Raw genomic sequence first — 25325 nt, forward strand, 5'->3', positions numbered from 1 at the left:
AGAGATCAATATCACAAAGAAAGAACAATAAAGTATCCACATCTGAACCAAAGAGTAAAACAGTGAAATGTGGATTATTAAATATTAGGTCTCTCTCCTCCAAGTCTCTGTTAGTACATGACTTAATAATTGATCAACAAATTGATTTACTCTGCCTTACAGAAACCTGGTTGCAGCAGGATGATTATGTTAGTTTAAATGAATCAACACCCCCGAGTCATTCTAACTACCAGAAATCTCGAAGCACAGGCCGAGGGGGCGGTGTGGCAGCAATTTTTCACACCAGCCTATTAATTAATGAAAGACCAAGACAGACTTTTAATTCATTTGAAAGCCTGATGCTTAGCCTCGTCCACCCCAGCTGTGAAACTCAGAAACCAGTCTTACTTGTTATCATCTATCGTCCACCTGGGCCTTACACAGAGTTTCTGTCTGATTTCTCAGACTTTATATCTAATTTAGTTCTGAGCTCAGATAAAATAATTATTGTGGGTGATTTTAACATCCATGTAGATGCTAAAAATGACAGCCTCAACATGGCATTTAATCTGTTATTAGACTCAATTGGCTTCTCTCAAAATGTAAAAGAACCCACCCACCACTTTAATCACACTCTAGATCTTGTTTTAACATATGGCATAGAAACTGAACATTTAACAGTGTTTCCTGAAAACCCTCTCCTGTCTGATCATTTCCTGATAACATTTACATTTACAATAATTGATTACACAGCGGTGGAGAGTAGACTTTATCAAAGTAGATGTCTTTCTGAAAGCGCTGTAACTAAGTTTAAGAATATAATCCACCCACTGTTATCATCTCCAATGCCCTGTACCAACACAGAGCAGAGCAGCTATCTGAACGCTACCCCAACAGAGGTCGATTATCTTGTTAATAATTTCACCTCCTCACTACGTACGACTCTGGATACTGTAGCTCCTGTGAAAACTAAGGCCTCAAATCAGAAGTACCTGACTCCGTGGTATAATTCTCAAACACGTAGCCTAAAGCAGATGACTCGTAATCTGGAGAGGAAATGGCGTGTCACAAATCTAGAGGATCATCATTTAGCCTGGAGAAATAGTTTGCTGCTTTATAAGAAAGCCCTCCGCAAAGCCAGAACATCTTACTATTCATCACTGATTGAAGAAAATAAGAACAACCCCAGGTTTCTCTTCAGCACTGTAGCCAGGCTGACAAAAGTCAGAGCTCTTTTGAGCCAACAATCCCTTTAACGTTAACTAGTAATGACTTCATGAACTTCTTCACAAATAAAATTTTTATCATTAGAGAAAAAATTACCAATAATCATCCCACAGATGTAATATTATCTACAGCTACTCTTAGTACCATTGATGTTAAGTTAGACTCTTTTTCTCTAATTGATCTTTCTGAGTTAACTGCTAACAGATCATCTGCAGAGGAATGGTTTATTTGAAGAGTTTCAGTCAGGTTTCAGAGCTCATCACAGCACAGAAACAGCTTTAGTGAAGGTTACAAATGATCTTCTTATGGCCTCTGACAGTGGACTCATCTCTGTGCTTGTCCTGCTAGACCTTAGTGCAGCATTCGATACTGTCGACCATAATATCCTATTAGAGCGATTAGAACATGCTGTAGGTATTACAGGTACTGCACTGCAGTGGTTTGTATCATATCTATCTAATAGACTCCAGTTTGTGCATGTAAATGGAGAGTCCTCTTCACACACTGAGGTTAATTATGGAGTTCCACAGGGTTCAGTGCTAGGACCAATTCTGTTTACATTATACATGCTTCCCTTAGGCAGTATCATTAGAAGACATAGCATACATTTTCACTGCTATGCAGATGACACCCAACTTATCTGTCTGAAGCCAGATAACACACACCAACTATTAAACTGCAGGAGATGTTTAAAGACATAAGACCTGGATGGCCTCTAACTTTTCTGCTTCTTAAATTCAATAAAACTCGAGGTTATTGTACTCGCACCTAAAACTAAAATATGGTATCTAACCAGATACTTACTTATACTACCAGACATGTCATTCAATGTAACACTATATTAAACAAATATGTAGACAATTGAAACATTTGTGCACGATCTCTAAAATTAGAAATATCCTGTCTCAGAGTGACCTGCAGAAGAACTAGTTCATGTATTTATTACTTCCAGCTGGACTACTGTAATTCATTATTATCAGGATGTCCAAAAAACTCACTGAAAAGCCTTCAGCTAATTCAATTCAATTCAATTCAATTTTATTTATATAGCGCCAAATCACAACAAAAGTCGCCTCAAGGCGCTTCATAGATACAGAGAAAACCCAACAATCATATGACCCCCTATGAGCAAGCACTTTGGCGACAGTGGGAAGGAAAAACTCCCTTTTACAGGAAGAAACCTCCGGCAGAACCAGGCTCAGGGTCGGGGCGGCCATCTGCTGCGACCGGTTGGGGTGAGAGAAGGAAGACAGGATAAAGACATGCTGTGGAAGAGAGACAGAGGTTAATAACAGATATGATTCAATGCAGAGAGGTCTATTAATACATAGTGAGTGAGAAAGGTGACTGGAAAGGAAAAACTCAATGCATCATGGGAATCCCCCGGCAGCCTACACCTATTGCAGCATAACTAAGGGAGGATTCAGGGTCACCTGGTCCAGCCCTAACTATATGCTTTAGCAAAAAGGAAAGTTTGAAGCCTAATCTTAAAAGTAGAGATAGTGTCTGTCTCCCGAATCCAAACTGGAAGCTGGTTCCATAGAAGAGGGGCCTGAAAACTGAAGGCTCTCTGCCTCCCATTCTACTTTTAAATACTCTAGGAACAACAAGTAAGTAAGGAGCGAAGTGCTCTAATGGGGTAATATGGTGCTATAAAGTCATTAAGATAAGACCTGATTATTTAAGACCTTGTATGTGAGGAGCAGGATTTTGAATTCAATTCTGGATTTAACAGGAAGCCAATGAAGGGAAGCCAAAACAGGAGAAATATGCTCTCTCTTTCTAGTCCCTGTCAGGACTCTTGCTGCAGCATTTTGGATTAGTTGAAGGCTTTTCAGCAAGTTTTTTGGACATCCTGATAATAATGAATTACAGTAGTCCAGCCTGGAAGTAATAAATGCATGAACTAGTTTTTCAGCGTCACTCTGAGACAGGATATTTCTAATTTTAGAGATGTTGCGCAAATGGAAGAACGCAGTCTTACATATTTGTTTAATATGTGCGTTGAAGGACATGTCCTGGTCAAAAATGACTCCAAGGTTCCTCACAGCGTTACTGGAGGCCAAGGTAATGCCATCCAGAGTAAGAATCTGGTTAGATACCATATTTCTAAGCTTTTCAGGGCCGAGTACAATAACCTCAGTTTTATCTGAATTAAGAAGCAGAAAGTTAGCGGCCATCCAGGTCTTTATGTCTTTAAGACATTCCTGCAGTTTAACTAATTGGTGTGTGTTATCTGGCTTCATGGACAGATAGAGCTGGGTGTCATCAGCATAGCAGTGAAAATGTATGCTATGTCTTCTAATGATACTGCCTAAGGGAAGCATGTATAATGTAAACAGAATTGGTCCTAGCACTGAACCCTGTGGAACTCCATAATTAACCTCAGTGTGTGAAGAGGACTCTCCATTTACATGCACAAACTGGAGTCTATTAGATAGATATGATACAAACCACTGCAGCGCAGTACCTGTAATACCTACAGCATGTTCTAATCGCTCTAATAGGATATTATGGTCGACAGTATCGAATGCTGCACTAAGGTCTAGCAGGACAAGCACAGAGATGAGTCCACTGTCAGAGGCCATAAGAAGATCATTTGTAACCTTCACTAAAGCTGTTTCTGTGCTGTGATGAGCTCTGAAACCTGACTGAAACTCTTCAAATAAACCATTCCTCTGCAGATGATCTGTTAGCTGTTTGACAACTACTCTTTCAAGGATTTTTGATATGAAAGGAAGGTTGGAGATTGGCCTATAATTAGCTAAGACTGCTGGGTCTAGAGATGGCTTTTTGAGTAAAGGTTTAACTACAGCCAGCTTGAAGGCCTGTGGTACATAGCCGATCATTAGAGATAGGTTGATCATATTTAAGATCGAAGAATTAATTAATGGCAGGACTTCTTTGAGCAGTTTTGTAGGAATGGGGTCTAAAAGACACGTTGATGGTTTGGAGGAAGTAATTATTGAAGTTAACTCAGAAAGATCAATTGGAGAAAAAGAGTCTAACTTAACATCAATGGTACTAAGAGTAGCTGTAGATAATATTACATCTGTGGGATGATTACTGGTAATTTTTTCTCTAATGATAAAAATTTTATTTGTGAAGAAGTTCATGAAGTCATTACTAGTTAACGTTAAAGGGATGGTTGGCTCAAAAGAGCTCTGACTTTTTGTCAGCCTGGCTACAGTGCTGAAGAGAAACCTGGGGTTGTTCTTATTTTCTTCAATCAGTGATGAATAGTAAGATGTTCTGGCTTTGCGGAGGGCTTTCTTATAAAGCAGCAAACTATTTCTCCAGGCTAAATGATGATCCTCTAAATTTGTGACACGCCATTTCCTCTCCAGATTACGAGTCATCTGCTTTAGGGTACGTGTTTGAGAATTATACCACGGAGTCAGGTACTTCTGATTTGAGACCTTAGTTTTCACAGGAGCTACAGTATCCAGAGTCGTACGTAGTGAGGAGGTGAAATTATTAACAAGATAATCGACCTCTGTTGGGGTAGCGTTCAGATAGCTGCTAATCCAAAATGCTGCAGCAAGAGTACTGACAGGGACTAGAAAGAGAGAGCATATTTCTCCTGTTTTGGCTTCCCTTCATTGGCTTCCTGTTAAATCCAGAATTGAATTCAAAATCCTGCTCCTCACAGTTCAAGGTTAAATAATCAGGCCATGTTGAGCTAGTTAATAGGTATGCCCTCGTTGTCATCTGTTGTGATTTTATTTTGAAAGGATGCTTCCTGTTATGCTGCAGAGTGCACGCGAGAGTTCAATAAAAACTAAGTGTTGTTCCGGTGAAAAGCCGATGCCCCACGTGTGATTATTCCTCCGTCTAGACAATATAAGTATCTTCAATATTCATGCAGATTCTGCTGGAAGACCCGTCTCTGCTAACAGGTTATGGGCCCAGGAAAACATTGAAGCTACGCCAGGGGAAAGTTTACCACCAGAAAAGTCGCAAAGTACAGCGTGTTCGGTGAGGACTAGCGTGCTAAGTTAGCACCATGAATAAGCGTGCTGGTGAACCCAGTGGCCGATGGGCAAGGTTGGTTTTTGACGGAGATGAGAAGAATTATGAACTGTGGGAGACAAAATTTTTGGGACATCTTAGATTACAAGGTCTAAAAGACACAATATTGAAAAGTGATGACGAAGATGAGGACGACGAAGATAAAAATGCCCAGGCCTATGCAGAGTTAATACAGTTCCTGGATGATAAGAGTTTATCGCTCGTGATGAGAGAAGCTGCCGATGATGGACGCGAGGCACTGAAAATTTTAAGAGACTATTATGCAGGAAAAGGTAAACCAAGAATTATCAGCCTTTATACCGAACTGACTTCTCTGAAGAAAGCAAGCAGTGAGAGCGTCACGGAGTACATCATACGCGCAGAGACATTTATTACAGCCCTGAGAAATGCTGGAGAGACACTTAGTGATGGTCTGCTTGTAGCGATGGTGTTAAAAGGTTTACCAGAAACATTTAAACCTTTTTCTGTTCACATTACGCAAAGTGAATCAGAAATCAAGTTTGCGGAATTTAAAACAAAACTCCGCAGCTATGAGGACACTGAGAAAATGCGCTTAGTGGAACAAGAGGATAACATCATGAAGGCGAGAGTGCAACCCAGCGCGAGACCCGCAGCAGCTGCTAATGACCACAGGAGAGACATGTCAGACATAGTCTGTTTTAAGTGTGGCCAACGGGGACACAAGGCCAGAGCATGCGCTACAACAGTGGTGCGGTCACTGTAGGAGCAACACCCATCGAGAGTCGACTTGCAGGAGACGACAACGGAATGATGAAGCACGCACAGCCTCGGAGGAGGGCGAAGCAGAGCGACAGCAGAGCGACGACACCTATGTCTTCCGGATGAGCGATGACTACGCGGACCTCAACAGCACAAGACATCAGGACCAAAGGCCTGATGGTGGATACTGGCGCAACATCACACATCCTGAATGATAAAACAGCATTCAAGAAATTTAATGACGACTTCCAGCCGGGAACCACTGTGTGGAATTAGCTGATGGCACCAGGTGTAAAGGAGTGGCTGAAGGCAGAGGAGATGCAGAGGTGTGCTTGATTGACAGCAGAGGGAGACAGTGTAAAACAACACTGAAAGACGCTCTATGCATTCCCTCATTTCCACAGAATATCTTCTCTGTGAGAGCGGCCACCACGAATGGAGCCACTATCATCTTTAAGAAAGGAAGGAACGTCCTTCAACACAGAGACGGTACAAAGTTTCACATCCATGAGCACAACAGACTTTATTACCTTGAGACTGTAAGTGAGTATGATGATAAGTGTAATAATTGTTTTGATGTGCAGACATGGCATGAAATTTTGGGACATTGCAATCATAGTGACATTCTGAAGTTACAAAATGTGGTTGAAGGTATGAAAATCAAAGGGAAAACTGACAAAGAAAGTTTGAACTGTGAGGTGTGTATTCAGGGAAAATTTGTCCAGACTAGGAATAGAAACCCTGACAGAAGAGCTGAGAAACCTCTCGAGCTGGTACATACGGATCTAGCAGGGCCGATAGATCCAGAATCACGAGATGGACACAGATATGCATTATTGTTTACCGATGACTTTTCCGGTGCAGTATTTGTATATTTTCTCAAAAACAAAAGTGAAACAATGCAAGCAACTGAAATCTTTTTGGCCGATACAGCCCCACTCGGGAAGGTAAAGTGTATCAGGTCAGACAACGGCACAGAGTTCATGGCAAAGAGTTACCAGGTATTGTTAAACAAACATGGAATAAGACATGAAACTTCAGCCCCATATTCCCCTCACCAGAATGGTACAGCAGAACGTGGCTGGAGAACACTTTTTGATATGGGGAGGTGCATGCTTATTGAGAGTGCCATACCAAAGGAATTATGGACGTATGCAGTTCAAACAGCGGCTATCGTGAGAAACAGGTGCTTTAACAACCGGACAGGGCAGACACCTTACTTTTTGCTGACTGGGCGGAAGCCCAATCTATCCAGAATGCGAAAGTTTGGGTGTGAGTGTTATGCTTACAAGCAAGACAAGGGTAAGCTGGATTCTAGGTGTACAAAAGGGATTTTTGTAGGCTACGACAAAAACAGTCCAGCATACAAGGTTTATTTCCCAGACAGCGCTAAAGTGCAAAAGTTTAGGCTGGTTAAGTTTGTAACCAAACACAATGAGGAAAAGCAAACACAAACTGATACGACATCTGAGGATGAGGACATACAGGTGAGGGAGAGACCAAACATGAACAGGGAAAGCCCCAGTACCAGTTCACAGGAACCAGATACTGACAACCAACCAGAAGTGAACAGTCAGATGCCACTTAGTGATGAGACTGAAAACTCCAGAAGGTATCCTTCTAGAACAAGAAAGAAACCAGATTATCTAAATGAGTATGAGTCAGGAGAAGACATTGATGATCAAGTGCTGACTAACATAGACTACTGTTACAGACTGATAAGTAACTCACCCGTGACATTCAGTGAAGCTGCAAGGTCACCCAACTCTAGAGAGTGGAAAGCAGCTATGGATGAGGAAATGCAATCCTTAAAAGAGAACAACACCTTTACCCTAACAATCTTACCCGAGGGAAAGAAAGCAGTGGGGGGTAGATGGGTATATGTGAAGAAAAACAGTGGTGATGGATCAGAAAAATATAAAGCACGGTACGTAGCTAAAGGTTACAACCAGTGTTTTGGGATAGACTATGATGAAACTTTTTCTCCGACTGCTAACCTGACAAGCATAAGAGTATTGATGCAGTGTGCAATACAAGAAAACCTGATTTTGCATCAGATGGATGTAAAAACCGCATACTTGCATGCACCAATAGATTTTGAAGTGTATGTTGAGCAGCCAGAAGGCTATGAAGTAAAAGGAAAAACAGATGAGAAACTGGTCTACAAGCTGGAAAAGTCACTTTATGGGCTTAAACAGTCAGGCCGAAACTGGAACAGGACATTACATGACTATTTGATAGAGAACGGTTTCATGCAGAGTCCTGTAGATCATTGTGTTTACACAAGAAAAACAGGAAAAGAAAAAGTGATCATGATCATATGGGTTGATGATATTATTATTGCAGCCAGTGATGAAAGGGTTTTGAAAACTGTGAAGGAAATGCTAACTGCAAGATTCAAAATGAAAGATATGGGGAAACTCAAACATTTTCTTGGTATTGATTTTGAGCAAACCAAAGATTGTGTAAAAATGTCACAAGAGAGATATGTAGAAAACATACTGGAAAGATTTCAAATGCAAGACTGTAAACCAAGATCAACTCCTTGTGAACAAAGGTTGAACTACAATGATGATGCTGAGAAAATGAACAATGTCAGAATGTACATTGTTCATGTACATTCTGACATTGAGGTCAAGTAAATAGGTAGCCTTATTTACTTGACCTCTTGCACACGACCAGATTTGAGTTTTGTTGTAAGTAAGCTGTCACAGCACTTCAAAGAACCAGCTGTGGAACATTGGACTACTGTGAAACATGTTCTAAGGTATTTGAAACAATCAAAGGACAAGACATTGTGCTACAGGAAAAGTGACAAAGATTTGAGAGTACAAGGTCACAGTGACTCAGACTGGGCTGCTGATGGGACTGACAGGAGGAGTACTACAGGTTACTGCGTAAGCCTGAATGAAGGAGGTACTTTGGTGTCATGGCGAACAAAGAAGCAGCCAACTGTTGCCTTGTCAACTTGTGAAGCAGAGTACATATTTTTGGCAGCAACAACACAAGAATGTTTGTACTTGACACAACTGTTGCAAAGCATGTATGAGCATCAAAAGAGACCGCCAAAGATTTTTGAGGACAATCAAGGGACTATTGCATTGGCAAAGAATCCTGTTAACAGACAGAGGTGTAAGCATATCGATATCAAATATCATTTTGTGAGATCAACAGTTAATGCTGGAAATTTGATATTGGAGTATTGTCCGACAGGTCTGATGGTGGCCGATGTTATGACAAAGCCAGCAACAAAGGGGAAGTTATTGAAGTTTGAGAAATATATGTTTGGAGTGTAAACAAATAGTAAAGAAAAACTGTTTCTTTTGGAATGCATGTAAAGCTGACAACGTGAGTGCAAGTGGGGGTGTTGAGCTAGTTAATAGGTATGCCCTCGTTGTCATCTGTTGTGATTTTATTTTGAAAGGATGCTTCCTGTTATGCTGCAGAGTGCACGCGAGAGTTCAATAATAAAAAGTTGTTGTTCCGGTGAAAAGCCGATGCCCCACGTGTGATTATTCCTCCGTCTAGACAATATAAGTATCTTCAATATTCATGCAGATTCTGCTGGAAGACCCGTCTCTGCTAACAGTCTGCTTCAGCTTCATCTTTTAGCTGCACTCTGGATGACTTTAATAAAAAATATTTCTGACTTTAAAAACATCTTGCTTTATTTTTATCATCAAACACGTTTCGCCCTACAGGACTCGAAGAAAAAACGAACAGAAGCCGTTTGATGTGAGTCACGAGCAGGAGGGTGAAGGTTTGTGTGAGCAGGCTTTTCCTGTGGGATGGTGGAGATGTTGGTGGCGCTGGGGTCTTTTTTGTTTTTTTTGAGGTGGGGCGGTGTTGAACATCAGGAACCATCTGGCTGCTTCTTCACTCGGAAGTAAAATCCACGCAGGAGCGAAGCTGCCACGTCCATCCTGCAGGAAACGGGAAAACAAGGCGGCCGGCATCTGCCAAGTCTCTGTGTTATTTCTGCCTCGGCGGCCTTTACAGCACCAGCTCAGCCTCCGCCAGCAACCTCCACCCCCACCAACACAGCTGATCTGGGGACGGCGCAGGGGAGGGGGTGAGGGACAGTGGGTGGGAGCCCAGTCAAGGATGCAAATTCACAATCAGTGGAATGAAAACACTAAGGATGGGGGGGGAGGGGGGTCACAGGTCACATGCACCTACCACCCCCTCCCCAAATGCTCTGGATTACACAGCAGCTGCAGACAGATGTTAAACCGGACGTCTGCTGACAGTTCAGGACTTAAACGAATATCCGAACACCCAAACAACACAAAAAATTCTAAACAGCTCAAAAGGTGACGCGATCGGAGCCGGAGAGATTTCTGAATTTCAACTTTTAGGGTCCAACGCTCAGACTGCAGAGGAACAACAGAGGTACAGGTGTGAGGTGGAAACACCTGGACTGAGCATCACACATAAACTTTTATTTTTAGAGTTTTTACGCCGTATTAAGAATTTACTGCACTTGTTTCTGTAGCAGTTTGTGACAGTTAAACGGATTTTTGCTGCTCTGTTGTCACAGTGTGCAGGTAATTCCCCCTCCCTGTGCAGCAGTGCCGCCTGCTGTGCGGAGGCAGAAGTTTCTTTCCATAAAGCTCAAATTAATCCAAATTATCGTAGGTCCATGTGACGAGAGGAACTAAACCCAAAACATTTCACCTCCTTCACAGCTTCTCTTTACTTCCTCCCTGAAAACCTTTAAAGAGTTTTAAATCTCCTCACATACAAGGTCTTAAATAATCAGGTCTTATCTTAATGACTTTATAGCACCATATTACCCCATTAGAGCACTGACGCCTTACTTCTTGTATTTAAGTATTTAAAAGTAGAATGAGAGGCAGGGCTTTCAGTTTTCAAGCCCCTCTTCTATGGAACCAGCTTCCAGTTTGGATTCGGGAGACAGACACTATCTCTACTTTTAAGATCAGGCTTCAAACTTTCCTTTTTGCTAAAGCATATAGTTAGGGTTGGATCAGGTGAAGCCGAATCCTCCCATAGTTATGCTGCAACAGGTGTAGGGTGCTGGGGGATTCCCATGATGCACTGAGTGTTCCTGTGTGTTAACACACCTCTGCTGCATGTAATTAACTTTTGTCTTCTACTTGCTGACATCCGTGTTTGGTCTCAGATGAAGGAAGGCAGTCTTAGATATTTCTGTGTGACACTATGTTTCTGAGGTTTTTAGGGACAAGAACATTAACTTCATAACAACGAGAATAAATGTGTGTGAAAAACTGAAAACGATGTTCAGCAAATGACACAAAACCATCAAGAAGAAAAACATTTTGCAGCAGCTGCATTTTTAATTCCTGCAGCAAAGTCACAGGAAATGTAAAACATGTTCAGCCTCCTTTCACCTGATTTTAATTTCAGACCCACAGGAAGCCAGATCCACATCAGGGTGAGCAAACACCACTCTGTCTGTGTGTGTGTGTGTGTGTGTGTGTGTGTGTGTGTGTGTACTTGAGCAGTCGTGGTTTCTCGTCGTTGACCAGCAGCACGGTGACCTGAACTGTTCCCTCGACTGCATGGACACCATCTGTCAGCCGCAGAACCACGGCGTCCTTCAGGGTTTCTGTGTCATCGTGCATGTAGACGATCCTCATGCCTGCAGGAGGAAAACAAAAAATATGGAGCAGTGTGTTTCTGTGAGCATGTATTCATATCTTTGTGGGGTTAAAAAATTGGATATTCCCACTGTCGCCAAAGTGTCTGCTCATAGGGGGTTCTCTGTATCTATTATTGTACGATCTACTGTACAATATAAAGCGCCTTAAGGCAACTGTTGTTGTGTTTTGGTGCAATATAAATAAGAATTTAATTGATGTTAACTATACTTATGGGGACTAACATCCTGGTCCCAACAAGTTTGAAGGCATTTTTTAGACTGAAAATGTGGGGTTTTTTTGTTTTTTTTAATTGACATTTAGGAATCAATGTACAATACCACCAACTTCAGCAATTTGTTACTACATGTATTTCAAAATGTGATTTTAGTGACAGGGTTACAGTTGGGTTATGATTAGGTTTAGGGTTAGGCATTCATTTTGATGGTTAGGGTAAGGGCTAGGCCAGTAGCTCCCCAACTTTTTTTGGTCTAAAAATGGGTCTAAAAACATAAACAACTGTGGGATACTGTTTGTCTGTGATTTGGGGCCAAGGTATTCCTGCATGCACTCTCCGTGTATGCATGGGTTCTCTCTGGGTACTCCAACTTCATCCCACAGTCCAAACACATGCAGTTAGTGGGGATAGGTAAACTCTAAAGTGCCCATAAGTGTGAATAGTTGTCTGTCTCTATGTGTTAGTGACCTGTCCATTGCATACCCAGTCTCTCGCTCTAAGACAGCTGGGATTGACTCCAGCCCCTTCGCGACCCTGATTTAGATAAGCAGGAGCAAATGGATGGACCAAAAGCATTTTATTTTTTAGATGGTTGGGAACACGGCCCTGCTGCTTACCCTCTCCGAATATGAAATAAAAAGCGATTATTGCTCTTGTTCAAAGTGATCCTGGTTCAAAGTGTTTGAATGATGATCATCTGTATAAAACACCAATAATCTAGAATGTATTCACATTTTACTTTCACACTTCCTGTTTGAGTGACTGCCTCACCTTGTCGGAGCTCCTGAAGAGTGAAAGAGGTGACAGAGAGGCTCCTGTGCAGGAGGTCAGCTCCCGCCTCCGTGCCGTGGATGCTGTTAATCAGGCTGCCGTGAGCCGGCGGCTGCACCACGGTGAAGGTGAGCAGCTCAGGTGGGGCGTCCAAGTCAAAACCATCCAGTATGGATGGAATTAGCTCCCTCATCCCGCCCTCTTTTACCTGCAGAGAACAGGAGGAGTGCGCCCCCGTGAGGCTGTTGGGATCATCGCAGATTCAGTTTCAGTCGGAGAAATCGTTTTACTTTGACTCTCGTGTGAATTTTGTTTAGTCTTTATTGTTATTTTCTCTTGTTTGATGTCACAATTACAGCTTTGTCACCTCAATCGGGGGGAGGTGACAATGTTTTTAATAACCAGTCAGCTGTCTTCAAGTCATAGCTGATTGATGACCGATTACTGATCAGGTCTCAGGTGTACATACGGTGAAGTTGGCGAGCAGCAGCGATGGTGTTTCGTCATTGGTTGGTTTGATAATGATGTAGAAGGAGACGGGGGCGGAGCGATGCAGCCCGTCGCTCACACTGATGGACAGCTGGTCGACAGTTGGCTCCACCCCTTTGTGCTCCGATTGCACGTAGTTGATGAAGCCAGAGGTCAGGTGTGTGAGAGTGAAGGATTCTGGGAAAAGACAAACATTAGAGTGAGATCTGAGTCGGCTCCCCGAGGTTCTGCCCGTGCACCGCACACTGACCGACTCGCACTCCCGCGTTGCTCTTCTCGGAGCCGGGCATCGGCTGCGTGTTCTCCAGGAAGCCGTGAAGGGGAGGAGTCTCCAGGTGAAAGACAAGCTGCTCAGGGGGACTGTCTGGGTCTGACGCTCCGAGGACCCCCCCGCACAGACAGATAGAAGAGCCTTCATCCACCACCAGCATGGACTCGCCTGCGCCAGGACACAGCAACACCTTCATTCTTCATTTATCAACTATGCTGCTCGCCACACTCACTGAGCGCCTGATGGTGGATTTCAACTCCACTGCTTCCACACATGCACGCCACGCAGTAAGCACAGCGTCCACCGAGATGTCCACTCGAAGCACACGGGAGCGCTGGCTTATTTTCTGCCATGATGTTGAAGCCCACCTGAGCCACTAGCACAACTCTGGGCTGGACATGTTGTACACAATAGGTACAGGTGTAGATGTTGAGCTGCCAGCTCCTCATGTGTTAGCGGACGATTCATGCAGGCGAATCTGTCCATTCTTTCACTCCCACCTCATCACACTTTACCCCAAACTGAGATCTCTCACAGCTGGAAACTAAACCTGTTTAGTTTCTAACTAAAGTTCAGGCATCGTTTAATAATCCTGTTTTTTTTATTGAGTGAAACTCAAACAGGACCAGGAGCAGAATTCCCTCCACCTGCAGCCTCCACCCCCCGTTTCCTGCAGACAGGAGCGGGTCTAAGCCTGCTGTGTTCAGTTGGAGTATGAACACTGTGGGCGGATGTGAGTGGATGGGTGTGAGCATTAATGAGGGACAGTCCTGGATCTGGCTGATAAACCAGCGTCGTCCTAAAACAGGAACACGTGGATGTGAGGCTCGCTCCACTAAGGCTCTTATTCTGTGTCTTTATTCACTGCTAATTAATTAGACCAAGAACCCCCCACCCAAACACCAGCACCACCACACGCGCATGCACACACACACACGCACCACCCCACCCTCGGCCCTGAACTGTGCGCTGGTGCCGAATGAGCAGGGAGACCCGCCGGCAGGATTACGAGTCGTCCCGCCGTCGGCAGCGCTAAGCTGATCTGGCTGCTGAGCTGCGGCTAACACGTCTCCTATTGTGAGCACGAAATGGAGGTTCTGTCTTTTGTTTAGTTAAGACGCTCATTGTCCGCTGTCCACACACACACACGGTGAGATAATCTCTCAGCCGTGTGTGTGTCTTCATGTAATACCACCAGACAATTAGCAGATTTCATTTAAAACACATCAGTGCCAACCTCGTTAGCCGGCTGACAACACACACACACACACACACACACACACACACACACACACACACACACACACACCAAGTATCAGGCCAGCTTAAACAAAGACCTCAGCAAGTGTAAACTCAGGGCTCTGTCTCCAGAATAAACTCTATGCTGAGTTTAACTTTAAATCTTTAAAGTTAGAGATCATTCTGATTTCGGTTTCCTGAAGCTCGACAGGCTCAGAGCACCAACCTACAGTTACATTAAAACTCGGCCAACCCCCAAACTGCTCCATCTTCTCATCTGCTGCCTCGATGGTTAAACCCTGGTTCATGAAACTGTAATCCTGGGGTTCCCAACACAAGGTCCGAGGGCCAGAATCATCCCGGCAAAGACTGAAATGCGGCCCACGGGATCTCATTAAAAAATGGGAAGGAGGGCATAAACTTTTTAATGTATTTTCATAAGTTTCACAAGTTTTTCCTTTTGGGTAGGGTTGGGGTAGTCATGGGTTAGGTTAAGACCTTGCCCATGACTACTCACACTACACCAGGGGTGGGCAACTCCAGGCCTGAAGGGCCGGTGTCCTGCAGGTTTTAGATCTCACCCTGAGTCAACACATCTGAATCACATGATTAGTTTGCTACCAAGCCTCTGGAGAACTTCAAGACATGTTGAGGACATAATTTAGCCATTTGAATCAGCTGTGTTGGTTCAAGGACACATCTAAAAGCTGCAGGACACCGGCCCTCAACGCCTGGAGTTGCCCACCCCTGCACTACATCGAGGTAATGAAGTAATAAATAGACAGTTACATGAAAGAAAAGTCCCCGTTTTTAACCACCTACTGTAGAATTTTCTGGTTTTATAGTGAGTAGTTAATGCATTGTTAAACTTCATTAGACTGACTGGAAGGAGAGTTTCTTGGGTCTGACCCACAGTGTTTGACATCCCTGCTGTAATCAAGCCAGCAGCAGGCTGACAATGCAGCTCACAGCAAAGTGTTATTTGTGAGCTCAGAGGACGGCTCATTTTTACTAGAATGGTTCTGATTTATTGCCCTGAAATAAAGCATCGTGTTCACATTTCACTCCTGATTAGCATCATTTCTGGGGAATTATGAGCCGTTTGTAAAGGAACCCAAAAATCTTCAGCCACCGACTAACAACACAGACCTGCTGTTTCTCATCTCCCATCATCTCCACCTGTGACAGGTGAGTCACTGAGTGCAGCTACCTCACAGTTTAAACGTCTGTGACCGAAAATCAACCCAAAGAACATCTTCAGGATTAAAACAGAGAAAATGGAGACAATGCACAGATGATGTCTCTACTGTGGAGGAGATTATCCCCACACACACACACACACACACACACACTCGCTCTCTCTCCTGGGATAGATGATCATTCTCACTGCTCACAGCCAAAAACAGGGATTGAAGAGCTCCATGGTTATCAATGGAGACCAGTGACCACTGGGACACACACTGGGAAGACTGGGAGACGGTGTATGTGTGTGTGAGAGATGTTAGCCCCCCCCTTGCCCCTCCCATTACAGAGTGTGTGTTGGACTGATAGGTAACGGTGTGTTGTTGGTTAGAGAGGATTAAGCACACACATGCGCACACGCACACACGGAGCCTTTCAGTGGGAATGAAAGCACACACTTCCCCACAGTTCACAGATGTAAACGCAAACACAACATTGAAAGGACATTGTGTGAACGCCGTGTGTCAGCTTCACTAAAATCTGGCCAATCCTGAAGGAGATCAGTGAGCGAACCTCAGCACAGTTTTTTAATGGTTTTTGTTATTTTTGACATTTCTTTATTTCTGCAGTTTAAATAACCACAAACCTGTTTCCTGTTTGCAATAAAGTAGTTTGATAACAGTTTGAGTTTTTTGTGGCTCTGGTGCTGTTACAGAAGAAAGTTAAGGGCTTCTCTCTGATTGGTTCACTCACACAGATCCAACAGGTGCGTCCACGTGACATCGTGAATGAAGCTGTTGTATGAACTGTACACATGGTTTTTGTGAATTTGATGAATCTTACCCAGAGTGACGGCAGGGACTTTATCGTTGACAGGAAGAACTGTGATGTTCAGATCATAAACAGGAAGTGTACCATGGAGAGGAACAGGAGGGGGCGGGGCTTCCCTGTGGCAGCAGCTGTCCGGCCCTCTGGCCTCACTGTCGGAGATGATGAGAGTGACCGTGTCGAACACCGGCTCAGGTCCGATCTCCCCGCCTTAAACAGAACAGCATGTCCACAACAAACGTTTCTAAAGAACTGCTTTCGTTTCATTTTATTTCATTTATGAATGCACTACGGGTTAGTTTCTGCTTTCAAACCTACTTCATAACCCATTCAAACTTTTTCCAGAGTTCAGCCAAGGCTGGTTCCCTTCCTGCGGAAGGAACACACATTTTTCCTACGTGCCGTGAACGCAGCCTGGCCTGCTCACCTGTGTGGGCATAGTAGATGTGACCCTGCAGGACGTCCTGCTGGGAGAACTTGTCCACAGTCACGCCGGCTCGCTGCAGCTCTCCCCTGCTCGGTCTCCGGGCAAGCATGTAGGTCAGCGCAGAGTCGTCGCTGTCCCGGTCGGTGGCCGACAGGTAGTCCACTGTCACCTGGACACGCCCCCCTTCCTCGCAGCTCAGCCCCCCTTGCAGACGGGCGCCCAGCTGAGGAGGCTCGTCGTTCATCGGCAGCACCTGAGGACGGGGGGGTGGGTTACATTTCGTTTTTATTATCCAGCTAAAAGTCCCGGCTGTGTTTGGTCTTTTTTACACACACAGTCATCGCTCTGGTTTTTCTCCGCATTTGAACTACAACCAGTGAAAACTCCTCACAGTTCACTGAAATAGGAAACTCTAGAAAGTAAACATACACCAACATTAATGTCAGTCACATCTGCTGACCCCTCCCACTCTGCTTGTTCCTCCTCTGCATTGCCCCCTGGTTTTGTGTGGACAGGACTCAGTGTTTACAGGTGTTAAGCAACACCTGTAAGCACTGAGCTGATTGCTATAAAAGGTGGTCATGCCCTAACACGCTGACCTCTTCTGATTTAGGTTGCTGTGTGTCACCTTGCTTTTATCCATACACTGTCCACTGAGACAGACTGTCGCTGGTTAAACACTCGGGTGTCTCTTTGTCTCCCTGTCTTAATCTGTGATTTTTTTAACTGAAGTTATCCCGTTTCGATTTCTGCTAGTGTCTAAGCATCCCCCCCACAGTAGCATCTGAACTTTTATAATCAGCTTCTTCTTCACTTGTTACATGTCAGTAGAAACCTTTGAGTGCTCAGCAGGTGACACCTTTATTCAGTAGATTCACCTGAACGTGCAGGACGACGTCCACCGAGTTCAGACCGTCCGACACCTTGAGACCAACGACATCCTCAGTGGTCTCAGAGTCATCGTGGATGTACCTGAAACACAGAGACGCCGTCACGCTGACCTGTGACCAGCTCCTCAGTCAAACATCGGTGACATCAGCAGCTTCTACAAACACTGATGATGTTTAGAGCCCAGATTTTCTGCTTTTTAAATGGAGACTACTGAACCTCTTGTGAACTTTCCAAAAGCGGTAAGCCAGGGGTAAAGGTCAAGCACAATACTGAGTCTAATTTAATCTGAATAATTACACAAAGTAAAACTCAATAAAAAGCTTGAATCTTAATAACTACAATAAAATCAAACATTGTCATAAAATAAACTGGCACAAAATAATTGCTGAATAAAAATGTTATTAAATGTACAAAAGAAAACGATGAGTCGACGAGTCAAAGTCACGTGTTGACAGAGTCTGCCTCTAATCATCACATTAACAAAGAAATTCTTAATATATAAAACATGAAGCCTGATGTGGGTTTCAGCTAAAACAAGAACCTGGCCTCCGAGTATAAATATAGTAAAATAGAAAGATTACAGCTGCTAATTACAGAAATACTCATAGTCACCTAAGGACAACTGGAAAAAAATGTTGGATGCCTTAAACATTCAAAAAAAGAAGAAACTTTCTGATTTTCGTGAACTTTAAGAACACAAACTGCTGGCTGGTGAGTGACCCGGGGTCCCTGAACACCACACGGTTACAGCCACCGGCTGGTTGGATTTTACGTGACTGGAGCTCTTTGCAGGGCGAGGTTTCAAAAGAACACGACAACAGCAAAAACAGCAGCATCACTCACAGGAACAAACTGCAGCGTTTCTATCTGACGTGTGTGCTGGAACAAGAAATCATACATCACCTACAAATGAATGTGAGACGAGCAAAAGCAACAAAACAGTTTTGCAAAACAGGAACAATAATTGGTTTATCTAAACGTTCAGTGGACGTTTAAAACAGAGGTGCAGGTGAAACACTTTAAAGGTGACCTACCTGCACACTCTGAGCTCGTTATTAGAAACATGTTTAATGTGAACGCCCACCACTCGAGCAGGAGGTACATGACAGGAAGTGAGGAGTAGAAAAGCTGGCAGTAAATCCGCTCCGTGCTTTCTGCTCTAAGAAACCAAGACTGACTGCAAACAGTCGACCACAGCGCGGTGAGCGGCTTCATGATCACCTGAAAACTTCGGAACCTCTGAAACCGAATCCTCTGAAATCAGAAAAACCCTCCGGCGTTACATCACCGGTGAATACACACCCATCTGCTGAAGCAGCGGATAAACCAGAGAGCTCTCAGAGTGATCGCTGAGCTCAGATCACCACGACACGTCCAGAACCACCTGACCCGGGTCTCACCTGACGCCTAGCCCTCTCAGTTCCTGCAGGGTAAACCCGCCTCCCTGCTGCAGCGCTCGGCCCCGCAGCTCCAGCCGGCCGTGACGAGCCATGCTCCGAATCTCCACCCTCAGCGCCTCCTCTCGACTGTCCCGGTCCCGGACCAGGAGGTGCTCCTCCGTCACGAAGGCCGCGCCGCCCTCCTCCACCCGCAGCAGGTTGGTGAAAGCCTGAGGAGCACAGAGAGATTCAGCACAACATCCACAGCACGGTCAAACCAGAGGCTCCGCCCGTTTGACCTCTGACCTCTGGCGCCTGGTCATCGACAGGGGTAACCGTGATGTTGAAGATGAGGCCGGAGACGGTGTCGCCGTGGTGATCGCTGACTGAGAAGATGAACTGGACGAAGAGCGACTCGGGCCCAATGTCCTCGACCGGCGGCATGAAGGCCACCTTCATGTGGTTCACAGCATGCTAGGAGAAAACAAGAAATTTACATCTTAACCTGCAAAAGCACGACCCATGCCAACCTCGCCAGCCACGCCATCCCCCCCCAGCAGCGACTCCTTCATATGTATTAGAACCAAGCAGGTGCTGCACACCTGAGTGAAGGACTTCAGCACGGGCGCTGTGTGGTCCTTCTTCATGGCGTTGGTGCTGTCGGTGTAGAACAGACGTCCTGCATCCATCAGGCTGAAAACGAATACAAACACGATAGTTAGTTTCTCAGTCACAGGGTCTGCTCTTCCTCCTCTGTCAGAGCTAAGCTGGCAGCCGGGTCCTTACCCAGGATGTAGCGGGCTGAAGCAGGGCTGTGTAATGACATAGGTGAGGTCAGCATCTGGGTGCTCTCGGTCTGTGAAGTGAAGGTGAGCCTGGGTGATGTAAACCACCTCCGTCTCCTTCACTGTCAGCGAGCGGACGCTGCCGGGAAATTCGACTGGCACCTGGTCCTCCACCGGGAACACGTGCACCACCACCGTCTGCACACAGGGAGGAAGAGGAAGGAAGAGGTGAGAGGAAGAGGAGGTCTCAAAGCGACATTCAGACTTGTCACTCTCTCAGACCAGAGCCGACTCACGTATGTCTGCGACAGGTTGGGCGGCTGGTGGCTGTCAGACAGTGTGAAGTCGAAGGCGTCCTCAAACTGCTCATCTCCCAAGTGCTGGTAGAAGATCTGACCCTGGATCAGGTCCCTCTGCAGGAAGCTGGCCACCGGTGACCCTGCAGGGAGAGCACAGAAGAGCTCAGAGACCAGCAGTGCAGGAACATGATGGTTTACAGCGGAGAGCTGCAGGACTGAGCCCTCTCACCCAGAAATCAGCATTTTCACCCCCTTGTAGATTATTTCTGAATGTGTTTGTGGTTCAGTGAGTAAAGCTGAGCGTCCCCCAGGAGCTCAGTGGTGTGACCCCTAGTCATGTGACTGTGGTGAACATTTACCTTTACCCTTCAAAACCATTAAATTCAACACAAATGGAGTATCACAAACATTTATTTACCACAGAGGTGATTCTGGTCATTGAGGTCAGTATCAGCTGATAATCAGCTGACCTATCAGAGTGAGTTTGGATTGGCTGATTCTTCTGGGTGGGAGAGTCCCAGCGTTAGACACGCCCACATTGCCTCTCTAATTATTACGTCTAAATACTCGCCCTCACCGGTCTCATGGGCGGATGCCCTCCTGACCAGGTGCCCGGCCCGGGGGACGGAGACTATCAGATAAAGGATGTAGTCGTCGCTGGAGTCGAGGTCGGAGGCCAGCAGCATGAATTCCTCGAGCCGCACGGCCCCACCCTCCTGCACCTCCACCGCCATGTTGTTGATGAGGAAGGGCGGAGAGTCATCCTTCGGGAGGATGTTGATGGGGAACTTGTGGCGGACGCTGTGACGACCGTCGCTGATGCGGAAGACGACGTGGTCGCGGGTGGAGTCGCTGTCGGAGTGGTGGTAGACGACTGTGCCCTCCTTCAGGTCCCGCACGCGGAACATAAACGCCTTCCCGCCTGGAAACACAACGCAAAAGTCACATGACTCAAAGAGAAAGATCTTTAATTCTTTTCCACTAAACAACAGTGAGTCCTCACTGTTCCCACAGCGTCAGACGTCCGTTTTCTAAAATAAAAAAGCCTCAAATCCTCACCTCTGAGAAGCCTGACAGATCAAAACACCTTCGATTTCAGTCAGCAGGTTCAGAGCGATGACAAGATTTCAGACATTAGACACTGAAAGGTCGGCGGCCTCCTTCCAGCCACTCAAAGCATCTGACTGGCAGCTAAAAGGATGTTTTTACCTGATCATAAATGATCTGTGATCCTCTCAAACTGGACCTTCAGTCTCACTGAGGAGAAACTTCAGTCAGTAACTTTATTCTTCACGCTCACTGCAGACTGTTGTCTGTCTGACTGGGGTCGAGTTCAGATCTTATATTTAACGAGACAAAAACTCATTTCTACATTTAAACAAAACTCTGACTGTGATGACGACTGTGTTAATCAGCTGGGGGCAGATTCACGACGACATCAGTCAAAAGAAAGACAGAAAATCATCTGCTGAAGGCTTCACCTCAGCGACAGCACAAACGCACCGAGGTCACTCGCCCTCTGTGCCTCTTCACGAACTACTGGCAGGATTTTTTTTAATGCTGAAAGAAGTTTTTGCAATACTGTTTGGACTGAATAAAGATGAAAGCACTCCCTCTTTAACCTGAGTTATAATTCAGAAAACTAAAACAGAACGATGCTGTAGACTCTGTTTTAAACACTGCACATATTTCTGACCCTTCACCATTTACTGTTACATTGCTATTATTTATTGTCTTCACAAGCGTCATCTTTTTAAAGAGTAAATAGCCTCCATAAAGACTGATTATTGATGGGTTTTTGGTTGTTTTTTTGATGGGATCTTCCCGCTGCAGCCAGGTTTCACAATAAATGTTCATGCTGACTTATAAACTGAAACAGATTGAATGTTTCCACGGAGTGACGCGTCAGGAGGGCATCGTGTCGTACTCGGGATGAACGTGTGGCGAGCGTCTGCTTCTGTCACAGAGCGGCGGGATGCTGTTTGTCTCTCGTCGAGCCGAACATGAAAAACTTCGGTGTCCTACATTAATGAAACGGCGGCCGCGTCCATCTGCCAGCTCTCTGCCGCTGGCTGGCCCTCCTCGCGCTCTACAAAATGCTGATGGCCCAGCGTCACGTGACCGTGGCCTACTGGAGGACACGTGTTGTCGGTGGCCGGTTTCCAGCCAAAGCTTCGCACTTTGATTCAATTACCGTCTCCAACACGTGCGCTGCCTTCCTCCCATTGTCACTTGGAAATAACAAGTTTGTGTTGGCGCCTGGAGGCACAGCGAGGCGCTGGCTCGGTCTGCGCTGCGAAAACCGGTGGGCTACAACATGGCGTCCTTCCCGGCGGCTGCCCGGCTGCCAGGACGGGGGCTTCCTGTCTCCTTGCGAGTGCCAGAGAGACAGAAGGGCAAGGTCAGCAGACAGATTGAGAGACGAGCGGTCGCAAGCCCGAACCTCATTAGCAACTTTACCGAGGGGAACCGGCTCGCGGTCCAAGTGATGGAAACAACTTGGTAATTGGGCCCAAAGGTGGCGTTGGGCAGCCGGCCCACGAAGGGAGAAACGCCACGCCTGTGTATATGTGTGTGTGAGAGTGTGTGTTTGTTAGGGACAGGCAGCCATCCATTTGGCTGAAGGCGTTGGAGCGAGCCCGTCCCCACGCTGCAGCCGCCACCCTCCAGTCGCAGCACCGAGGGTCAGCGGCGTCCTCAGAGACGCAGCTCCACCGCAGCTTCCTGCACGGACGCGGTGCCAAACTTCAGCCCAAACCGACGGGATGAAATGATACAGGAGCAGGTGCTGCAGGAGGAGGAGGAAGCTGCCTGGTGGGACCAAAGTTTCAACAAGCATTATTGTTGAAACTTATTTTGCTGCGTGTTAGAGACGTTCTTCCCTCTGCAGGTTTCTGCGCTTTGATAGAGGATGCAGACATGTCGACGAAGCAAGCACGAGTTCTCGCTGTTATGAAGTTTGTGGTTTGAAGCCTGACAGAGGCACAGTGAGCAGGTTTAACCCCTGCTCTTTTTCCAGCCTGCTGTGAAATCATCAGCCTGACCTCACTGTAGCTCTTCTGTGTGACCCCGATCTGTAAATCTGAGGAAACTGCTGCCCGATCTGAGTGTGAACACGTGGTAGGAGGCTCCCTCCGAGCAGAGGTCTGAACGTCACATGCTGGATGGAGAATCTTTGTGGATCATTTTCTGCATCAGCTTACACAACATGAGTTTTTGTCCCAAACACAGTGAAAGCTCCTCTGCTGAAAATTAAACAACCAATAAAAACAAAAACACACATCTCGATCAATAAAGTAAAAAGTAGGACAAAACCAAAATCTTAAAAAAGGTACAAACTTAGAGGAGCTGAAGAATAAATAAAAAAAATATATAAAAGTGGTTAATCATTTAAAATCTTCTCTCCTGTTCTTTTTGCGGCAGTGACATCCAATTCATTTCTGATTAAATGTGTTTATGTTAGTAATAATTCATTTATTGGAATTCATAAATTCATTATTTTTGTTTCCATGGTTTCATTTATTTCTGTGAACTTTGACAGCTGGGGCAAAAATGATGATGTAATTATACCAAATTATTTTTGCCTCCACCTTTTTTAATTCCTGTTTATGGATGTAAGTCAGTGGATACGGCAGCACGCTGATGAAAAATCATGTTCAGGAAATAAAAATGAAACTTTTTCAGGGACATGGAAAAAAAAAAAAAAAGAGCAGAAATGTTGTGACTTAATTTGAAAAGGTGGCGCGATGTCACAGCAGCTCAGGTGAGGACTGCAGCTTGAATCACTGATTAAACCTCACAAACGAGCGGAAGATGAGGCGAGCACAAAAGCAGCCATGAAAGGTTAACTCCCGCCCGCATGAAGCCCTCGGGGCGCCCGCCACCTCCTCCCCCTCTGAGCTGGTAGCATGAAAACCTGTTTGGGGACAGTGCATCTGCTCCCTGTGCACGCCGCCATGAAATGGCAGAAGTCGCTCCAATCTGCTCCGTCCCGATGCCGTTCAGACAAAGAGGCGACCTCGCCGAGCGGCGGGCTGGAAGGGACGGAAGTGGACGGAGAGGCGGGCAGCGGCGGCCCCTGGCGAAGTGGCCCTGGCCCCATTTTACACCTGATTAGGAAACACATGCAGGACCGTGAGACATATGCTTCCCCTGCCACACGGCGGTCCCTGATGGACGCGCAGCACATGGAGCTAAAAGGGCGGAAAAGGCCAGACGCCGGTTTGCAGAAGTCCCAGGCGACCGAGCAGCATACCAGCGAGGGAGTCGAGGACGGAGGGACAAGGCAAGGCGGCGTTGCCGAGGGGCTTCCCGAAACCCGTCGACGACATCTTCTATACTTTCTGTCTGTTCTGTGTTTATCGTTGGTCTTGATGATGATTTCTAACAGACGTAACATAAATACTCATGGATCATAATTTATATATAACAAGATTTAAACTCAAAATAGAGAAGATTAAAAAGTAAATTAAGCGCAAATACATAAATCATTAATTTTAAAATGGAACATAAATCCTTGAAACTTGATTAGTTTTTTAACACACTTTTTATTTGTGTATAAATAAATAAAAATATATAATTTTAATAAAAAATTATCATAATATATATATATATAATTAAAATTTTAAGGTGTTTAAAAAAATATTTTGTCACAGCCAGAGGTGGGTAGTAACTACTAATTATATTTATTCAGTTACATTTACTTGAGTGACTTTTTGGTTACTGTACTTTTTACTTTTGCTTGAGTAAAATTATTATTATAAAGTATCACTACTCTTACTTTTAATCGACTCAGTGTGAGTAACTTCAGTGAATGAATAACAAGCACGTTTTAACCAAAAATGCATGAGACACAGACACAAACTTGCAGTTTATGTCAAAGTGATTCTTGTTTATACAAAAGGTTTGTTGTTCTAATGTTATTCTGTCTGCTGAGCCTGTTGT

General features: G+C 45.1%; 1 protein-coding gene across 5 annotated transcripts in view; it reads right to left on the reverse strand.

Moving 5' to 3' along the window:
* frem1b (Fras1 related extracellular matrix 1b) overlaps window positions 1–25325 on the reverse strand; it is a 51033-nt gene that overhangs the window by 13215 nt on the left and 12493 nt on the right. For all 5 annotated transcript variants that reach the window (XM_042221112.1, XM_014333752.2, XM_042221113.1 and 2 more), the window contains 13 exons: window positions 20959–21303; window positions 20379–20521; window positions 20084–20280; window positions 19900–19990; window positions 19604–19771; window positions 19319–19527; window positions 17906–17999; window positions 17028–17280; window positions 16616–16810; window positions 13331–13519; window positions 13061–13257; window positions 12592–12799; window positions 11440–11584 (listed from right to left, as the gene is read on the reverse strand). In XM_042221112.1, coding sequence (XP_042077046.1) covers window positions 11440–11584; window positions 12592–12799; window positions 13061–13257; window positions 13331–13519; window positions 16616–16810; window positions 17028–17280; window positions 17906–17999; window positions 19319–19527; window positions 19604–19771; window positions 19900–19990; window positions 20084–20280; window positions 20379–20521; window positions 20959–21303 — 2434 coding nt within the window. The remainder of the gene's footprint in view (window positions 1–11439; window positions 11585–12591; window positions 12800–13060; window positions 13258–13330; window positions 13520–16615; window positions 16811–17027; window positions 17281–17905; window positions 18000–19318; window positions 19528–19603; window positions 19772–19899; window positions 19991–20083; window positions 20281–20378; window positions 20522–20958; window positions 21304–25325) is intronic.

This window comes from Haplochromis burtoni, unplaced genomic scaffold (assembly GCF_018398535.1).
Source record: "Haplochromis burtoni strain Fernald_Lab_line unplaced genomic scaffold, NCSU_Asbu1 Contig_61, whole genome shotgun sequence".
Classification (NCBI taxonomy): Eukaryota; Metazoa; Chordata; class Actinopteri; order Cichliformes; family Cichlidae; genus Haplochromis; species Haplochromis burtoni.